Genomic DNA, 17460 nt, shown 5'->3' with positions numbered 1-17460 from the left:
GGGAGGGAAGGGAGTGGGGGGGTGGGGAGGGAAGGGAGTGGGGGGGTGGGGAGGGAAGGGAGTGGGGGGGTGGGGAGGGAAGGGAGTGGGGGGGTGGGGAGGGAAGGGAGTGGGGGGGAGGGAAGGGAGGGAAGGGAGTGGGGGGGGAGGAAGGGGAACCGAAGGGATGGGCGCGGAGGGGAAAACGGAGGGAAAAACAGAGGGAAAAAAGAAGCATGGGAAGCAGAGCGGGAAAGGCAGGATGGTGGAATGGAAGGGGAACCAAGGGTTGAGGCACCTGAGATGCAGAGGAGGGGGAAGAGGTATGGGTGAGGGAAAGGCACTATGGAGAAAAAGAAGAAAAAGAATGGATAGGAAGGAAAGAGGGACATGGATATGAGAAAGAAAAGGGGAAGGAATAGGGAAGCGGACCATGGAAGAGGGAGAGCAGGAACAGGTATATAGGAAAGTGCATAATAACTAAATGTATTACAATGACCTGTGATTCTCTCAGAAATGCACAATGGTACTAATTACATTACAATTAAAACATGAAGGGCCTATCATTAAATAAAGTGAGACATGAGAAAGATCTTACAGTAAGGGATGTTGAAAAATATCATGCATGACAACTATTGGGGAACAATCAAAGTCTGGAATTAGTGCCGGATCGATTCGGAATGGCGCATGCAGCTAATGACCATCAAGTCATTTCTTATTGGTCCCCATTATCATTTTCATTTTTCCTCTGTGACTCATTACTCTGGGCAGTGGCAGTTCGCTCTCTCAGAAAAGAGTCCCTTTCTCCCAGAGTGGAGACAAACCTACCCCCGATGCCCTTGTCTATGTACCACTGAGCCTTCTTCCTGTCGCAGGTACACAGAGGCTGTCCGTCCGGAGCGTGGAGAAAACAGTTATCGTAGAGTGGAGATTTCCTGAAAAGAGTGAAATAAACCGCAATCATTTCACTTGAAAAAAATAACTAGAACCGCTTCTTACACTGCACAGAGCCGGAACGCTCAACTGCCATCAACATTCTATTGAGGTATAGCTCCAAGTACCAACAGAGATTAACATTCTAATTGGACACCAGAGCAAAAATCCAATGGTGTCCATACCATAGAGCCAGTCAATCTACCTACAAGTCATTAAAAATGTTAAGCTATCACTCACTTTCTGTCTGCACGACTCGACTTCCTGTTGTCACATTTTTGTCGCACTGTGTGTCAAATTTTTCTCCCTGATGAATTCCTTTGTCCAGATTTATAATAGGTTTTGCCAATGTAAACTCTGGGTGCAGAGGCTGGCCACTGGGTTCCCACAAATTGCTTTCTGAACACATTTTTCATCTGCCATTTTACCCCCCAAATTTTCTAATGTCCAAATTTAAGAGTTTAAATTACATTTAAAAAGTAACATTTCACAATAATTAAGCTGCCTTTTGTGTCTTTTAATGCCCTCTGTTCATTTTTTACTTGAAGGGCTTAGCCCCTACCAGTAGCCTAGGCTTAGACTTGACAAAGAAGTTGCGTGCGAGTACGAGAGAGAAAAGAAACTGCTGATTGCACACTTCGGTAGCTTTTGTTTTGTATTCTATAAACTTCATAAAGTGCATTCAGCTAAGAAACAGACTGTTTTTCTCATTGTAACTGTCATAAAAATATAATTTAACACAGCTTTTGTGAAAGTAAAATATATTGGGGTAAGTTAGTGAAATAACATCAATACTCTATAAAGCAGAATTGGGAGCACACAAAGCACCGTGTCCACTACACTTCAGAAATGGCAGGGGTGGAATTCTGGAAAGAAATGCAGGTACAGAAAGACAAAGATAAGAGAAGCCCAGGAAGAAAGCCCAACTTATTCTCAATGGGGGAAAAAAGCTTTTGTTGGTGTTGGTGGGGGAGGGGAGAGGAGAGCTATAGGGCTAGAAATTCAACTCATTTGCACCTCCCATTAGCACCCTCGTGGGTGTTAATGGGGTGCAAATGAGATGCCAAACGGACACGGCGCTGTTAGCGACTCCTGCCGCATTAGACCATGCGCCCCAATCGCCTGCGCCCAGAGATCGCGATGTTAGCACCGCGCGCATCGTCCAATAACGCCCTGGCCCCAATATTCACTTTTCGCCCCTTGCAGTAACGCTGGGCGAGGTGGCCAAGTGAAAAAACGTACCTTTTTGTCGGCGCTGCTGATCCTGTTTCTTCGCGGGGTCTTGGCTGCGATCGCTCGAGTGCCGGGCTGATCGCGTGACACCCCCGCTCCATCTTTACTTTGCCGAGTCGGCCATCGTGGAGCCTTCCCTTTAAGTGAGGGAAGGGCCCCTTGGACGCGGTACCACTGCGCGGCCCAGTGCGTAACGCTGCCGAGGTGTCTGCCCCGTTAGCGCCCCAGAAAGCAAGTGGAACGCTTGATTTGGCACTCCACTTCCGTCCGGGGACGGCAAGTCGAATTTTTGGAGACGGGTGAGACTTCTCACACCTCCCAACTGTTACCGTCCCCAAACGGGGTGACACTGAACTGCCACCAGATAGATCATGACCCACATATTACCAGAAATACAGAATATTTATTCTAGGGGAATAATCGATGCCTGGAATCTCAGCTCAGCTGAAGATCGATTCAGAATGGTGCATGCAGCTAATGATCATTAAGGGATTACACACTGGTCTCTTGTACCATTTTTACTATACCTCTGTAACTCAATTTTAATTTTCTCCTCTGTAACTCATCAACTTTCAAAAACATTTAGCTGAGTTTGAAACAAACAGCCTCTAATGATCTCACCTGATAATCAGTTGACAGTTAGAAAATGTAAACTTTTAAAAATAGCTGGCAGTCACAGAGATAGGGACAAACACATGGGGGAGAAATTCAGGAGCACCCCATCTGGGGCGCTAACTTCTGAAAGCTAGAAAAATTACCGCCAGGCAGTAATGATTCTCAGCTCCCTGTACATTCGGTATTAGCACCAGGAAGGAATGGTGCATTAAATCAAGTGCTCCCCTTCCTTCATTAAGTGCTAAAGAATGCAGGCGGGGCAGTAGTGATATAGGGCCCAAGTTTCCACATGATTTGCGCCTGATTTTTAGGAGCAACTGGTGGAGAACGGACTATCTTAGAAATCGCAATTCTCCACATTTTTTTCTCTGCAGTTTGAGTCAGGTAGAACAGTTCTACTTTGGAACAGAATTTTTTCTTCAAAAGGGGGTGTGTCCAGCCACTGACGCCTGATTTCAAAGTTTCCACAGTGAAAACATACTCCAAACTAACTTAGAATGGAGCAAGTGAAGATTTTTGTAGAACTGAAAAAACCTGTTCTACACATTAAAAAATCAGGCGCAGGTTACAAATTAGGCGTCCAGAACGAGGTGGGGGGGAGGGGAACTCATTAAATTCTACAATAAATTCTTATTTATACTTCTACAAATATTATACAAATAAATCCAACCTGAATAAACATTTATAAGCAAAGAAAAGATTAAATAAACCATCTTCCTACCTGTGTGAAAGTGCTTCAGGCACGGAGAATGCTGCAATCAGCCTGAGGCGCCCGTTCTTCCCGCGGGGGGAGGGGGGGGGGGGAGGAGGAGGAGGCGCCCGTTCTTCCCGCGGGGGGGGGAGGAGGCGCCCGTTCTTCCCGTGGGGGGGGGGGGGGGGAGGAGGAGACAGTGAGAAGGCTGCAAGTGCTGATGGCAATGTGCTTTTATGAAAAAAAAATTTCAAAAATTAAACAGCTACAAAGAACTATAAAAATGGCCGAGTGCCCATGTTTTTTTCACACTGTGCGTGCGTGAATGCTCCAACGCGCACGCACAGCGTTGCCGGCAGGAAAAAACTAATTTAAATAGTACCCGCCCCCTCCCACTTACAAAATCGGCGCGAGTGTCGGCTCCGCTCCCCTGGGCGCCGTGCCAGGCAGACAATGAGCTGCAGGGCGCTCCAGAATCGCAAGTTTTTTTTTTTAGGCGTCGTTTTAGGCGTGAAAAACGGGCACCCAGCTCGGAGGGGCACCCGTTTTTTATCGTGTGGAAACTTGGGCCCATAGAGTTGCACAATGTCCCGTGCAGTGCTGCCGAGATCCAAGGCTCCTTCCTTCTTTAAAGGGAAGGGCCATCGCTGCAGGCTCTCCATTGGGGCCGGTGAGCTGTTCCCCGATGGCAGCCATGATCGCAGCCGAGGAGAAATAGCAAAAATTGAAAATAAGCATTTTAACAATTTTACTACTTACTTCGGCAACATCCCCCAAAGCGCCCGGACCCCTGAACAATGCCTCCTGCAGCTGTCGGTGTTTTCGCCCAATGATGCTGCAGGGGGCGGAACCGAAGTTCGGCTCCGGGGCGATGACGTCACAATCTCCGGACGCAGGAGATCATGGCACAACATGTTACTGCCGCCGCAAACCTCTCGCCCAATAGCAGGCGTCATTCATCTCACAGGAGGTGCTAAGGAGGCCAATTTCTAGGTCAGTGTCTTTCCTCATGGAAATTTAGCAAATAAAAAAAAGGCGGCAAAAAAGTTCTAATTAAACAAAACACACAAGGTTGTTGATAGTAATAATGTTTACATTTTCTTACAGATGACATGTAGAGTGATGGAGAGAGATTGAGAGACACAGACACACACGGACAGTCAAAACTCCAGCAGTTCTGCCACCCAAGACCATTTTCCAGTGTTACCAAAGCCCCAAATTGCTCCGGTGATACCATAGCCCAGGATTAGCCCTAAGTGCAGTTAAACCCCATTTACCCTCCCCATTACGGCTAGATATCCAGGATTGGGGGGAGGGGGAGGAAAGAGAAGTTTCAGGTCATTTCCACTAGTTTTGCGCCCAGATTCCATGCAATCTGGGCAGAATCTGCCCATCCAGTGCACAAGATCGAGGAGTTTAAAATGTAGATGAGTTACACCCAGAACCGCTTGTGCTCTTGTTTTCTGCAATGTTTTATGCTGGCTCAAGATTGAATTTGCCCAGATTAGGTGTCGCCCACAAATATGGCCGCGCCCCCAGGTCAGAACTGCAAGCTTCTGCCGACTGTGCTGGTTCAGGAATGCTCTTCCAATTGTGCTGATTCTCGTAGGCACGTTTTAAAAGTTTCTCGTATTAAAAAATATTAAATTCACTAAATGTACACTAATGAAAACATTAAATGGTTCAGTATAGTTTTTCCAAGTCAGTTTCAGTGATTTGAAATCAGGTTACTCACACGTGCAGGACTGGACACCCTTGTTAACAATGCTTATTTTTGGTGATAAACCCATTTACAGCTGTATTAATAAAACTGCACCAGGTTACCACTCTTAAATGCATCAAGGAATTCTTTATAATGTGGAAAAAAAACTACCTGGTCATTATCTCATTGCTGTTTGTGGGACCTTGCTGTGACAGCTAATTTGCATGTGTTCGCTACATTACAACAGTGACTACCCATCAAATGTACATCAGTGGCTGTGAAGCATTTTGGGACGTCCAGAGGTCGTGCAAGGCACTAAATAAATGCTGGTTTTTTTTTACATAAGAACATAAGAATTAGGAGTAGGCTATTTGGCCCCTCGAGCCTGCTCCGCCATTCAATAATGTCATGGCTGATCTTCTACCACAACTCCACTTTCCTGCACTGTCCCCATATCCCTTGATTCCTTTAATATCCCAAAATCTATCGATCTCTGTTTTGAATACACTCAAAGACTGAGCCTCCACAGCCTTCTGGGATAGCGAATTTCAAAGAGTCACCACCCTCTGAGTGAAGAAATTTCTCGTCATTTCAGTCCTAAATGGCCAAATCCTTATTCTGAGAATGTAAGCGCTGGTTCTGGACTCCTCCCTGCATTTACCTTGTCAGAATTTTATATGTTTCAATGAGATCACCTCTCATTCTTCTAAACTCTAGAGAATATAGGCCTAATCTACTCAATCTCTCCTCATAAGACAGTCCGCCCCCATCCCAGGAATAAGTCTGGTGAACCTTCATTGCACTCCCTCAATGGCAAGTTTTTCCTTCGTTAAGAAAGGAAGGATATACTGGAACCTTGCTAAAGTGCACGGGAGCACAGTATTGGGAGTGCCTGCAATACCCCCATTCATTGCTGAGGCACTCACACGGAGCATGACTACGTGGCGGCAGATATCTGGAGGTGCCTAGTGCCTACGGAATCACGACCAGCAGAGAGAAACACCTTCAGGGGACAGAAGGTGGGAGGCAGTGGAATACTGGGGCTGGTAGCATTGGAGAGCTGGGTGAAAGAGTACGATAAAAACAGTTTAAAAAAAAAAATAATAATCTGCATCTTGAGTACTGTGAAAATCCGATATTAATAGGAGTTTAATTCTCATTTAATGGTCGCAGTAAGTCTTTCGGACAATGCAGTAAAACTAACTCGTCATACTTTACGTTGCAGCTCTGGTTGCATTTTACATGAAGGTTAATCAAATACACGCAACAGCCTGGAGCTTCTTTATGTTAGGTGCAGGTGGTCAAATACTCTGACTGTTCTACGCTCAGACTTTGGCAAAGTTATTTAATTAAAACTATAAATTTTAATATCACAGTAAACTCTTATTCAGCAGAAAGGATCATATGGCTTTAATAATTTCATGGAAACCTGCTCACCGCCCCAGAGGGAACAGGACAGGTTCCTTAAATCTGCCACCATTACACGTCACAGGTCACGTTCCCCTGCTGTATGATGTTCAGGGTGCACATAAGAAATAGGAGCAGGAGCATGCTATTTGGCCCCTCGAGCCTGCTCTGCCATTCAAGAAGATCATGGCTGATCTGATCTTGGCCTCAACTCCACTTCCCTGCCCGCTCCCCATAACCCTTTACTCCCCTATCAGTGAAAAACCTGTCTATCGCCGCCTTAAATATGTTCAATGACCCAGCCTCCACAGCTCTCTGGGGCAGAGAATTCCAAAGATTCGCGGCCCTCAGAGAGGAAATTCCTTTTCATTTCCGTTTTAAGTGGGCGACCCCTCATTTTGAAACTATACCCCCTAGTTCTAGATTCCCCCAGAGAATGAGAGAGGAGAGCTGAAGGGGAGGTGTGCCGAGATGCTTTCTTCACTTAAACGGGGTGGGGGAAGAGAGAGAGAAATTAAAATCCAGTATTTTCAGTTCAAAGCACTCCTCATTTTTAAACGACAAAATGATACCCTAGACTGAAATTTCCTTGAGGAATTTATTTTGTTGAAGGCATCCATTGTGTTGCCATCATGGAGATGTGCATACAGGGTCTTGCTCCCTGCTCGGCCATCCTGCCGATATCTACTCCAGGCCCCACTGCAACCCAGAGAGGTTTTGTTGCAAATAGTGGAGCAGTGGGGCAAGGCCGGGGGGTGGGGGGGGGGGACATGTAACGTCAGACCAGCTAAGCCTGAGAGTCATCTAAGGTTACAAGGCTCATGCGCAAAGTATATTCACAAATGAGTAACAGAGGGAGGCCGAATCTGGGGAGCACGGGGCGGGGAAGAGAAAATTATGGCTGAAGCAGGAAAAGGGCATCCGTAAATTTTCCAGCCCCTTTCCCTGTGGCAACTGCCACCTACCTCATTCCCCCTCTCAAAGCACAGCCCATAGATACATATGGAAATACAGGTACAGGCCTTGTAATAGCAGTTAGCCGTCTGCTATCACACTGTAGCATCAATCATCATAGGCAGTCCCTTGAAATCGGGAAGACTTGCTTCCACTCAAAGTAAGTTCCCAGTCCAATACAGGAATTACAGTCTCTGTCACAGGTGGGACAGACAGTGGTTGAAGGAAAAGGTGGGGGGGGGGGGGGGGAAAGTGAGTCTGGTTTGCCGCACGCTCCTTCCGCTGCCTGCGCATGTTTTCCGCAAGCTCTCGGCGACGAGACTCGAGGTGCTCAGCGCTCTCCCGGATGCTTTTCCTCCACTTTGGGCGGTCTCTGGCCAGGGATTCCCAGGTGTCGGTGGGGATGTTACACTTTTGGGCGGATTCCGTCCACTAAGGGGTACAACGGACATGATCTTCACTGCGCGACAACAAGAGAAATGCAGGTAATAGCACCAACCCTTGTACATGGCCTTCTTAGATCTCCCAAAGGCCTTTGACACTGTCAACCGTGAGGGACTATGGGGCGTCCTCCTTCGTTTCAGCTGCCTCCAAAAGTTCGTCACCATTCTCTGCCTGTTCCACGACGACATGCAAGCCATGATCCTGACCAACAGATCCACCACTGACCCAATCCACGTACGGACCGGAGTCAAGCAAGGCTGCGTCATCACACCAATGTTCTTCTCAATCTTCCTTGCTGCAATGCTCCATCTCACTATCAACAAGCTCCCCGCTGGAGTGGAACTAAACTATAGAACCAATGGGAACCTGTTCAACCTACGTCACCTCCAGGCCAGATCCAAGGTTGCACCATCCTCTGCCATCGAACTACAGTACGCGAACGACACTTGCGTCTGCGCACACTCAGAGGCCGAACTCCAAGCCATCGTCAACACCTTCACCGAGGCGTACGAAAGCATGGGCCTTACGCTCAACATCCGCAAGACAAAGATCCTCCACCAACCTTACCCCGCCACACAGCACTGCCCCCCGGTCATCACAGTGTAGCACAAGGGTGGTTGCTGGTCATTTTTAAATCAGGCAGGGAAATAGATGCAAGAGGCAGTTCAGATAGAGACGAGTTAGAAATGGGCAAACAAACCGCACCCCCTTTACCTGGCGGAATAGCCCACACCCAGTGGTTTGTGCTGGATTTTCCTCGGATCGGTGGTGTTCGGATCTGACGGAGATTTCTGGTTGGCCCCGAGCTTCTTGTTTCTCCGCCTCTGCTGAGAGTTCATCTCTCCCGTTCCATCCTCCCCTCTGCTGCCTCCCAGTTTGCCCTTAAACGGGATATCCACCAGGCCCTGGCACCTTGCCAGCATCTGCTTCCATTCAGACGGGGCACCCTCTTTAAGTGTTATAGAGTTGAATCCCAGCAGGTGAAAGAACAGAGCCACAGACACCTGGGCATCTTGTGCAGCATACGTTACCTGGCAGAACAAAACAGAACATAAAAGTAAGAGAGAGACGTCAAACATCACCTAAATCTGCAAAAACATACAAGTGCATATAAATATATTGACCGTGTACAGCAAGGCACTGGTTGGTGAAAAACACTCACTCTCTTAATAAGAGATGGCTAATTGTGTCTAAATCCATTTTGAAATAGCTCATGGAACTGGCAGAGTGTGGAGTTGGCCTCTCTTTGTTCAGCTGTGGCTCATTGGGTACTTGAGCACAAAATCCAGGCTGACACTTCAGTGTAGTGCTGAGGAAGAGCTGCACTGTCAGAGATGCCGTCTTTCGGAAGAGACGTTAAACCGAGGTCCCGTCTGCCCTTTCAGCTGGATGTAAAAGACCCCATGGCACAATGTCAAAGAAGAGCAGGGGAGTTCTTCCCCGGTGTCCTGGCCAATATTTATCCCTCAACCAGTATCACTGAAGCAGATTATCTGGTCATTATCACACTGCTGTTTGTGGGAGCGTGCTGTGCACAATTTGGCTGTCACATTTCCGACATTACAACAGTGACCACAATTCAGAGCACTTCATTGGCTGTAAAGTGCTTTAGGATGTCCTGAGGTTGTGATATGCGCTCCAGAAATGCAAGGCGGCCATTATAAAAATATTTCCCATCTGTCACTGTACTTTATTGAATCTTAGTGACATTAAAGTGGATTGGTCAATAAGTGTGTGCTCGACAAGAAAACCTGACTTGACACACAATTTTTTTTCAATAAAAAGGTTCAAAACAAATCACTTATCATTACTGTAGTGCCAATCTAACACTGTATTCCTGAACACAACAGCAACTTGCATTTAATGTAGTGAAATGTTTTAAGGTGGTTCACATGAGCATAATTAGACTAAATAATTGACAGCCAAAGGAGAAGACATTAGGACAGGTGAGGAGGAGTTTTAAAGAGTGTCTTCAAGGAGGAGAAAGGGGTAGAGAGCCGGGGAGGTTTAGGGAGGGAATTCCAGTGTTTAGGGCCTTGGCAGCTAAAGGCAAAACACCAACAGTGGAGCAAAGGAAGTCGGAGATGCATAGCAGATCAGAGTTGGAGGAACGCATGGTTCTCAGAGTGTTATAGAGCTGGAGGAGATCAGAGGTAAGGCTTACGGGGGGGGGGGGGGGGGTTTGAACATAAAATATGACAATTTTAAAATCCAGGCGTTGCGGACTGGAAGCCAATGTAAGTCAGCGAGCACAAAAGTGATGGGTGAGCAGGACGGCCCGAGTTAGGATACAGGCAGCAGAATTTAAAATGAGCCGAAGTTTACAGAGGGTAGAAGATAGGAGGCTAGGCAGGAGAGCATTGGAATCGTTGAGTCTGAAGGTAATAAATGCAGGAATGTGAGTTTCAGCAGCAGATGGGTTGAGGCAAGAGCAGTGACAGATGATGTTATGGAGGTGAAAGCCTTATTGGCGATCACCATTAATGACTGAAGGAATTGTTGGGGCCCTTTCCAGAATCCCAGATGAAATGGAAAGTGAAGAAAGTGACTTACCTTCTCCAAAAAAATACATACTTGCAATATTTCAAATAAATTGAGAGATGCTCCCTCAACAAAGTACCTGCTCATTAGTGAGTTCTTCTGCCTCCCAATTGCTACATCGCAGGTGGAGAGACTTGTCGAGGGTAAAATTTAAGATGTCTTGAGCCAAGGACTTCAGGCTGAGGGAACAGGTAAAATTATTCTTCCTGCTATAAAAACAAAAGGAGACCAGGATTAAAGGCAGAAAGTCACAAAAACATGCTTTAATAGTCACGCTCACTAAACGAGCTGCAAGAAAACTCTGTACAGGAGATCAGAGTGTAGCTTTGTAGATCCTATAACAAAGTACACAATAAATTCAGATTGCAATCTGAAGAAGCAATACATTTGAACTCATAGTTGGATTCCAGCCAAATAATTCTACTCCCATTGCTTAAAATTCCAATACACCATACCCTTTCCAATTATATTGAACTGGAATAGTTTAAATATTAATCATTCCATCGCACAGAATTCCAATGGAACCAACACTTATCCATTCAGTCCTACTGAATAGAATTCCAATGGACTCAAAACTCCCATTATATAGGATTCAAACAAAGCAAACCCTATTCACTCAAATCTGTACTATAAATTCAGCACATGGGAGACACACATTTCATTGAAAACTCATTGCAAGTACCTGTAGGACCTCCTACTTCGCTAGAACGTGGCTCTGTGATAGGTATTTTCAATGTCAAAGTGTGACGTACAATAGCTGCTATCTTATGGTGAGAGTCCATCACCCTGTGATTGGCCAGTGGGTTCCCACAAAGCACAAAATGTTTTCTGATTTTTTTTCTACCCTCAGCACTGACATGTCCAAAATTACACAATTAAAATTTTTTTTTTTTTAAAGTACATTGATTAAATTTATCCAGAGAGTTGTCTTTTAAGGCCTTCATTCAAGTTTTCACTTGAAAGCTTCAGCTTCTGGGTTTGGACAATACTTTTGTCCAGAGCTCGACTCTGTGAGCTGTAGTTGGATGCTGCAGACTGAGCGTGTGCAGTGTGCCAAATGTCCCAGATGCATTAGTCCCATTCAGTTGGCTGTACAGAGGAACGTATTTCTCAAGCTCCTACCTATTTCTGCCAAGTAGCTTTTATTCAAATAATTTTGAAAACCAAAAAGGGACAAATTTCAGAAGTTCCACCAAGGCAAAATTTATGGATGTGTCTATTTGTACTAACTGAAATGCAGCCGTTTCTCTGATTGGCTCTCCAGACCTATTGCTGATTGGTCCGCTTGGAGGATAAGCCACACCCTGCAGTTCCTCTGGAATGTGTAACTGGAACCGCTCAGCTCAAGTTCGGAGTGAATTTCCAATTTGTAATTCAATCCATTTAGACTTCAGGAGCCACAGAGGATAGATCTCCCCAAAAGCCACCAAGTTCTAGCCGAAGTCTCTTATCCCAGTGTAAGTGCATCCTTCCCCCAGCCAAGGTCTCTTACACCAACACATGTGCTGCCTTCCACAGCCGAAGTCCCTTAGCCCAGCCTAAGTGCTTCCCTCCCCCAGCTCAAGACCCTTACCCCAGCAATCCCTCCGCCAGCTGAAGACCCTTACCCGAGCGCAAGACCTTACCCCCGCCCCCTATAGATGGGGTATTGTGTGCGGATTGTGAACATGTTTATTGGGTATGAAGTGAATAGTGACAGTGATGTGACTTCTGCGCCCCCCACCCCCCCAACACTCTCCCCATTTCTCGCTCTCCCCGCCGCCCACTCTCCCCAGTGCTGCGGGAGGCTCGGAGGCCGCTCGGTGCTGAGGAAAGCTCAGGGCTCGCCGCTGCGGGAGGCTCGGCAGGTGCATTCGGCTGCTCAGTGGAGGCAATGTGGTGTTGGACGCATGCGCAGAAAAAGGTTAGTGGGAATTGCGCTGGGGGGGGGGGGGGGGGCGGTGAGGGAGCGGAATCGGTGATATTTGTTCTAACTCTCGCTTCTGCCCAAGCAATAGTTACTGCGAAAATTTAAAGATTTATTTAAAGGAAAGGCTGCGAGCATGTCAGAGAGAGAAAAATAAATGACAACTGTTCTGGTGTCACATGTGTTATTTTCTGTTCTAGGAAGGAAAGGAAAGGAAAGGAAAAGAAGGCAAACAGGAAGTTTCTTTCCTCATTCTAATTTTTTTTTAAAAACCAAGTTGAATTTTGAAAGTAAACATCGGTTCTTTGAGGGAAACAGATAGGGTGGGTAGGAAGAAGAGGGCAAGTCCCCCAGCCTTGGGTGAGGTGAATCAAAGTGGGGAGTTTGGATAGAGGATTATGGGTGAGAGAGCAGTGGGGTGGGGAGGGGGGATCAGGGCGACTGGGCAATTGAAGGGAAAGAACATAAGAACATAAGAATTAGGAACAGGAGTAGGCCATCTAGCCCCTCGAGTCTGCTCCGCCATTCAAAAAGATCATGGCTGATCTGGCCGTGGACTCAGCTCCACTTACCCGCCCGCTCCCCATAACCCTTAATTCCCTTAATGGTTAAAAATCTATCTGTCTGTGACTTGAATACATTCAATGAGCTAGCCTCAACTGCTTCCTTGGGCAGAGAATTCCACAGATTCACAACCCTCTGGGAGAAGAAATTCCTTCTCAACTCTGTTTTAAATTGGCTCCCCCGTATTTTGAGGCTGTGCCCCCTAGTTCTAGTCTCCCCTACCAGTGGAAACAACCTCTCTGCCTCTATTTTGTCTATCCCTTTCATTATTTTAAATGTTTCTATAAGATCACCCCTCATCCTTCTGAACTCCAACGAGTAAAGACCCAGTCTACTCAATCTATCATCATAAGGTAATCCCCTCATCTCTGGAATCAGCCTAGTGAATCGTCTCTGTACTCCCTCCAAAGCTAGTATATCCTTCCTTAAGTAAGGTGACCAAAACTGCACGCAGTACTCCAGGTGCGGCCTCACCAATACCCTGTACAGTTGCAGCAGGACCTCCCTGCTTTTGTACTCCATCCCTCTCGCTATGAAGGCCAACATTCCATTTGCCTTCCTGATTACCTGCTGCACCTGCAAACTAACTTTTTGGGATTCATGCACAAGGACCCCCAGGTCCCTCTGCACCGCAGCATGTTGTAATTTCTCCCCATTCAAATAATATTCCCTTTTACTGTTTTTTTTCCCAAGGTGGATGACCTCACATTTTCCAACATTGTATTCCATCTGCCAAACCTTAGCCCATTCGCTTAACCTATCTAAATCTCTTTGCAGCCTCTATGTCCTCTACACAACCCGCTTTCCCACTAATCTTTGTGTCATCTGCAAATTTTGTCCCCTCTTCCAGGTCATCTATGTATATTGTAAACAGTTGTGGTCCCAGCACCGATCCCTGTGGCACACCACTAAGCACCGATTTCCAACCCGAAAAGGACCCATTTATCCCGACTCTCTGCTTTCTGTTAGCCAGCCAATTCTCTATTCATGCTAATACATTTCCTCTGACTCCGTGTACCTTTATCTTCTGCAGTAACCTTTTATGTGGCACCTTATCGAATGCCTTTTGGAAATCTAAATACACCACATCCATCGGTACACCTCTATCCACCATGCTCATTATATCCTCAAAGAATTCCAGTAAATTAGTTAAACATGATTTCCCCTTCATGAATCCATGTTGCGTCTGCTTGATTGCACTATTCCTATCTAGGTGTCCCGCTATTTCTTCCTTAATGATAGCTTCAAGCATTTTCCCCGCTATAGATGTTAAACTAACCGGCCTATAGTTACCTGCCTTTTGTCTGCCCCCTTTTTTTTTTTAAATAGAGGCGTTACATTAGCTGCTTTCCAATCTGCTGGTACCTCCCCAGAGTCCAGAGAATTTTGGTAGATTATAACGAATGCATCTGCTATAACCGCCATCTCTTTTAATATCCTGGGATGCATTTCATCAGGACCAGGGGACTTGTCTACCTTGAGTCCCATTAGCCTGTCCAGCACTACCCCCCTAGTGATAGTGATTGTCCCAAGGTCCTCCCTGCCCACATTCCTGTGACCAGCAATTTTTGGCATGGTTTTTGTGTCTTCCACTGTGAAGATCGAAGCAAAATAATTGTTTAAGGTCTCAACCATTTCCACATTTCCCATTATTAAATCCCCCTTCTCATCTTCTAAGGGACCAACATTTACTTTAGTCACTCTCTTCCGTTTTATATATCGGTAAAAGCTTTTACTATCTGTTTTTATGTTTTGCGCAAGTTTACTTTCGTAATCTAGCTTTCCTTTCTTTATTGCTTTCTTAGTCATTCTTTGCTGTCGTTTAAAATTTTCTCAATCTTCTCGTTTCCCACTAACCTTGGCCACCTTATACACATTGGTTTTTAATTTGATACTCTCCTTTATTTCCTTGGTTATCCACGGCTGGTTATCCCTTCTCTTACTGCCCTTTTTCACTGGAATATATTTGTTGAGCACTATGAAAGAGCTCCTTAAAAGTCCTCCACTGTTCCTCAATTGTGCTACCGTTTAGTCTGTGTTCCCAGTCTACTTTAGCCAACTCTACCCTCATCCCTCTGTAGTCCCCTTTGTTTAAGCATAGTACGCTCATTTGAGACACGACTTCCTCACCCTCAATCTGTATTACAAATTCAACCATACCGTGATCACTCATTCCGAGAGGATCTTTTACTAGGAGATCGTTTATTATTCCTGACTCATTACACAGGACCAGATCTAAGATAGCTTGCTCCCTTGTAGGTTCTGTAACATACTGTTTTAAGAAACAATCCCGTATGCATTCTATGAATTCCTCCTCCAGGCTACCCCGTGCGATTTGTAGGTTAAAATCCCCCATGATTACTGCCGTTCCTTTTTCACATGCCTCCATTATTCCCTTGATTATTGTCCGCCCCACCGTGAAGTTATTATTTGGGGGCCTATAAACTACGCCCACCAGTGACTTTTTCCCCTTACTATCTCTAATCTCCACCCACAATGATTCAACATTTTGTTCATTCGAGCCAATATCATCTCTCACAACTGCCCTGATATCATCCTTTATTAACAGAGCTACCCCACCTCCTTTCCCTTCTTGTCTAACCTTCCGAATTGTCAGATACCCCTGTATGTTTAATTCCCAGTCTTGGCCACCCTGCAACCACGTTTCTGTAATGGCCACCAAATCATACCCATTTGTAATGATTTGCGCCGTCAACTCATTTACATTATTTCGAATGCTGCGTGCGTTTTGGTAGAGTGTTTTAATACTAGTTTTTAAACTATGGGCTAGGAATAGCAATAGGCGAGAGAGAGTGTGGTAAGAAGGGTTTGGGGGATGTACTGGGAGCGAGAGGGACGATATGCAAAGGTTGAGGCCACATTTTCCCCGCAACCCTCACTCTGAATGCAGCAAACTGTTGCTGGTGGCTCCTTTCCTCATTGCAACACACTATACTACCCACCATCTCGCACTCGAAGAAACAAAGAAATGAAGCGGGAAGAGAAAGAGGTAAAAATAATTAAGGGGAGAAAATGTTCAGAGGACTGAGAGATAGATAGAAAGCAGAAGAGAGATGGAGAGTAGCAGCAATAGGAAGACATCAGAGACAGGTGTATCCTACCCGCCCATCTCATCAATATACCTGCATCAAGTCTCCCCAATTCTCCACCACAGCAGATTGGCTAGTCTATAATTTCAACAGACCAAAATTTCAATTTGAATCCTCTGCATCTCAAAGCTCGGACACGAGGGAGAGATCAGTCAGAAACCGTATTCCATTGGCTAGATAAGACCACTCGAGTATATATCAAGTGTCGATGGAATTGGGCTCATTGCCCCCTTAAAGTCAAAGCGCCTACAGCCACCAACAACCTAGGTTCACACACAAAGTGCAGCTATTTGGGTGAGGCATTGGAGGATAGCCAACATCTGTTGAACCATAGCCCAGAAGGAGTCACCACCTTTGTGAGATAAAGGGAGAAAACTGGGATGAAATAAACTGCTGGTCGATAGCTCGTTAACCCCCGTTTAATACTGAGCGTACCGAATGCATTCCATTCACAATCAAACAGAGCATAGCATGCTTCAAAAGCCCAATAACTTGTGTAAAATGTTTCTTTTGTTTAGACAAGTTGGTAAATGGAAGATTAAAAGGCACCATGCCCCATAAGATTTGCAAATTGATTGTTTTCAGATAGGTTTTTAGAAATTCTGACTCAAGCATAAAAAATTGGTGAAGCCTGCCTTGTACTCATCAAGAGCCAAATGCACCAATAATCCAGATAGTTATTGGGTACTAAAATGTGTTTGTCATGCCAAGAACAATTATATATTAATAGTGCAGTGTGAATTTTCATCTCTATGGGGGTATATAAAGAAGTGCCTCAAGGGAGAAGGGCAGACAGAAGCAAAGAACAAAGGGACAGACAGTTTCAAGACTTAGAAACATACATACATACAAATTAGGTGCAGGAGCAAGCCATTCGGCCCTTCGAGCCTGCACCGCCATTTAATAAGATCATGGCTGATCATTCAACCTCAGTATCCCTTTCCTGCTTTCTCACAATACCCCTTGATCCCAGGAGAGGGCTCTGAGCTAGTTAGAGTGGGTAAGAGCGCAGATGAACAGGACCCCAAGAAAGAATGCAAAAGGCAGGAGGCAACAGAGCAGAGCAGCACTGGGGTAAGTGTAAACCACAAGGTGATAGGAAGGGACAATATGTTTGAATATAAAGGGGCTGCAGGAGGGGTCAAAACTAAAAATCATGGTTTAAAAACTATTAAAACACTCTACCTAAACGCACGCAGCATTCAAAATAAAGTAAATGAGTTGACAGCACAAATCATTACAAATGGGTATGATTTGGTGGCCATTACAGAAACGTGGTTGCAGGGTGGCCAAGACTGGGAACCAAACATACAGGGGCATCCGACAATTCGGAAGGACAGACAAGAAGGGAAAGGAGGTGGGGCAGCTCTGTCAATAAAGG

At 45.7% G+C, this 17460-nt stretch overlaps 1 protein-coding gene across 1 annotated transcript in view; it reads right to left on the bottom strand.

The window, feature by feature from the left end:
* exd2 (exonuclease 3'-5' domain containing 2) overlaps positions 1–17460 on the bottom strand; it is a 65646-nt gene that overhangs the window by 24562 nt on the left and 23624 nt on the right. Inside the window, exons 3-5 of the mRNA XM_070877876.1 lie at positions 10579–10708; positions 8673–8989; positions 808–914 (exon numbers count right to left, since the gene is read on the bottom strand). Of these exons, the coding sequence (XP_070733977.1) occupies positions 808–914; positions 8673–8989; positions 10579–10708 (554 nt within the window). The remainder of the gene's footprint in view (positions 1–807; positions 915–8672; positions 8990–10578; positions 10709–17460) is intronic.

Source organism: Pristiophorus japonicus, chromosome 4 (genome assembly GCF_044704955.1).
Source record: "Pristiophorus japonicus isolate sPriJap1 chromosome 4, sPriJap1.hap1, whole genome shotgun sequence".
In the NCBI taxonomy this organism is placed as follows: Eukaryota; Metazoa; Chordata; class Chondrichthyes; family Pristiophoridae; genus Pristiophorus; species Pristiophorus japonicus.
The sequence above is the reverse complement of the archived record's forward strand: the minus strand, read 5'-3'. Positions and strand labels throughout refer to the sequence as shown.